The 3,207-nt window shown below is 66.7% G+C and overlaps 1 protein-coding gene across 1 annotated transcript; it reads right to left on the reverse strand.

The window, feature by feature from the left end:
• Positions 1-262: 262 nt before the first annotated feature.
• On the reverse strand, positions 263-2,542 carry FAM43A (family with sequence similarity 43 member A). The gene has a single exon (XM_084212084.1). The coding sequence runs from the start codon at positions 2,296-2,298 to the stop codon at positions 1,210-1,212; it is 1,089 nt and encodes a 362-aa protein (XP_084068210.1). The 5' UTR covers positions 2,299-2,542; the 3' UTR covers positions 263-1,209.
• Between the last annotated feature and the right edge of the window lie 665 nt (positions 2,543-3,207).

Below are 3,207 nucleotides of genomic sequence, written 5' to 3' on the forward strand. Positions count from 1 at the left end.
CCGGAGCATCCTGAGGAGAAGTTTCTCGCACTTTCCTGCCCATCGTTTGAGGCTGCCGAGAGGAAACCTCGTCCCTGCGTCTTTTAAGAGGCCTTAAGTGCGCAGTGTGTTTCCCCGTAGTGTAACATTTCCAGAGAGCTTGGGAATCACATTTAATCCTTGTAACAGCTTTTTTGTGCAGTGCTCTCCTGCACCTACAACGCTTCCCCAGGGATCTCTCCCCCACCCAGCTTCTTACAGGAATCCACACACAGAGGCCAAATTGCCACAGTGACCCCATTTAAGTTACCATCATCTTTATTTTCTTCACATATGTGCAAACAGAGGAGATCGCAATGGTGGTGTTCTTAAAAATAACAAAATGTATTTGCATACATTTCCCTATGTACAGGTGAACAGCCACAAGTAGTCTTCTTTTGCACAGCAAAAGATCTAGAGCATTGAGACCGGGGACAGGACCGGGGCCCAAAAGAAAAGGTCTAACTTAAAAACAATAATAAAAAAAAAACCCAACTTCACAACAGTGCAAACCTCTTGGACACGACAGCACGATGGAGTGACTTTAATGGAGAAACGGCGGGGGGGGCCTCTCGGATATGAGATTTCTGACTGTAAACAAGGCGCAACACCTCCCTCCCGCCGCCCTCCCCGGGGAAAGCTATTCCAGGAATTTGGCAGATCTTCAAGGGCTGAGCCGGAGGTAAACAGCCCGCGGCCGCCTCCCCTCCTCGGGCCGCAGCGAGTTGGGGTCCGGCTCCGGCGGCCACCGGCACCGGCACGGGAGGGGCGGCCGCTCCCCGGGATGCTCTACGGGACGCGGGGGCACCGCGGGGAACCGGCGGGATCGCGAATACCCCGAGGGGCCTCGGCGGGGCCGGAGGGGTCCGGTGCGCCCCGGTGGGGCCGTGCACGCCCGGAAGGGACCGTGCGTTCCAGGAGAGGCCGGAAGGAACCCGGTGCGCCCCGGCGGGGCCGCTCATTCCCGGGGGGAACCCGGTGCGCCCCTGCGGCGCCGCTCACGCCCGGAAGGGACCGTGCACTCCCGAAGGGAACCCGGTACGCCCCGCTGGGGCCGTGCACTCCCGGCAGGGACCGGGAACTCCCGGAGGGGTCAGAAGGAACTCGGTGCGCCCCGGCGGGGCCGTGCATTCCCAGAGGGAACCCGGTGCGCCCCGGCGGCACCGCGCACGCCCGTATGGGCTCGAGTGCTCAGCCGGTCTCGGGGTCGCCGGGGGGCGGCTGCTCGGCGTCGCTGCCGGGCGGGGCGGCCCCGTCCGTGCCGCCGCTCTCCAGGGAGGACTCGCTGCCCGTGCTTTCCCCAGAAAGCAGGCGGCGGACGCGCAGGTCGGCGCGCAGCGAGCGCAGATCGTTGCCCAGGCTGAGCTCGCCCAGGTCGCGGAGGAGCTGGCCCAGCTCTGGGCTCTCGCCGCGGCCGGTGCTGGGGCGCAGCAGCTCGCCCTCGGGCTCGCCCAGCGCTTCCAGGATGTCTTCGCAGTCGCAGTGCATGGCCCGCTCTTCCTGCTCCTCGCCCAGTAGGTCCTCCGTGATGGAGCCCAGCTTGGGCGCGCTGCGGCTCCGCTCCACCGGCGGCTTGTAGCAGCACTGCCCGTTGAGCAGCTTGCGCAGCGGCACCAGCGGGATGCTCTGCTCGCCCACCAGCTGCTGCTGCTGGTGCCGCGCGTCGTCCCGCTTCTTCAGCCGGCGGAACTCGGCCAGTGCTGTGGCCGAAGTCTGGTAGAGTAACAGGGCCATGGCCTTCGCCTTCTCGGGCTTGGAGACCAGCACGGCGTGGCAGCGCAACATCACCGCTTTGTGCTTCAGCTCGTGGCGGTAGATCCAGGCGAAAACACGGGGCAGGCGCGGGTCAGCCACGCAGTAGGTGACCCGGTGCAGCAGGTAGAGGTGGCCGGGCCGGCGCAGCCCCTTGTCCTCGGCGTGAGCCATGCGGATGCCCTGGGCGCTGATGGTCAGCTTCATCTTGGTGCCCTGCCGGCCCGCTTCGCTCTTGCTCCAAATCTTGCAGACGGCCAGGTCGGTGCAGCCCTCACCTTTGGACTGGATGGTGGTGGCGTTACCCAGGTAGAGCACAGTGTACGTGGGGTCTTCGCTGGTAACGCGAAATTTCCGCCGCTTGGAGCGGAACATGCTGCCCACGCGGTGCAGGGCGCTCTCGGGGCAGGCGCGGGCCAGCGAGGTGAGGGCCGAGTAGTGCACGCTCACCGCGTACCCCTTGGGCTTGCTCTGCCGCCGCGCCTCGCCCGCCGCCAGCTCCACCTTGCTCCGCTTCCAGGGCAGCATGGCCCCGCGGAGCCGCGGCTAGGCGCCGCGCCGACGGCTCCGGGCGCGGGGGGGCATGCCACGGCGGCGGCGGCTGGGCTGCCCGCCCGCCTCACATCCTTGCGGGCGCCGGGCCGCCGCGGCCGTAGATATAGGCGGGCGCCGCGCTCCGCGGGCGCGGAGAGGGGAGGCCCCGCGCACCGAGGGCGGAGCGCCCGCTGCCCGGGCCCGCCGAGCCGGCGGCTCGCTGCTCTCCGCCCGCCCGCCGCCGCCGCTCTGCGCCGCCCGCCGCGGCGCCCCGGCCCCGGCCCCAGACCCAGCCCCGGCCCCGGCCCCGCCGCGCCGCGGGGCGGGCACGGGGCGGTGCCAGCCTGGCCGGACGGCCCCTATCCCCTCCCCGCTCGCAGCGGAGCGCGGCCTCCAGCGGGGGACGCCCGCCGGTGCCGGCGCGGAAGAACGGAGACCCCCGTGCGCCCCGTGCCGCCCCACCGCGCTCGCCACGGCCACGTGCGGAGGGTGGGTGCCACAGCGCTCTCCGGCAGCTTTCGTCAGCACGGGCAGGGGGAATGGAGAGGGCATCGCGGGGGATCCGTCTGCCCCAAATCCCCTTAAACTGATAAAATTCCCAAGGCCACTGCCGGACCCCAGGCTCTGGGTGATCCCACGGCCCGGAGAGCCCCAGCCTCAGCTGCCTGCACGGCCAGGGTGTGCCATGGACAAATCCCACTCTTGCAACATGATCTTTTCTTCGGTTTGGTTAGTCCGGATCTGAGACCTGAAGGGCCTGCAGCAGATACTAGTTATTACGTATGAGTAATACTTTGCTCTTTATTTGTATGCAGCAGCTGAAGAACAAGAAGCTGTCTTGTAATTTCTTGTTGGGGTTGCTGGGTACACTCACAGACATAATGAGAAAGTTGGTCTCTATGT

The sequence above is a fragment of the Fringilla coelebs genome (genome assembly GCF_963513975.1).
Source record: "Fringilla coelebs genome assembly, chromosome: 10".
NCBI classification, from domain to species: domain Eukaryota; kingdom Metazoa; phylum Chordata; class Aves; order Passeriformes; family Fringillidae; genus Fringilla; species Fringilla coelebs.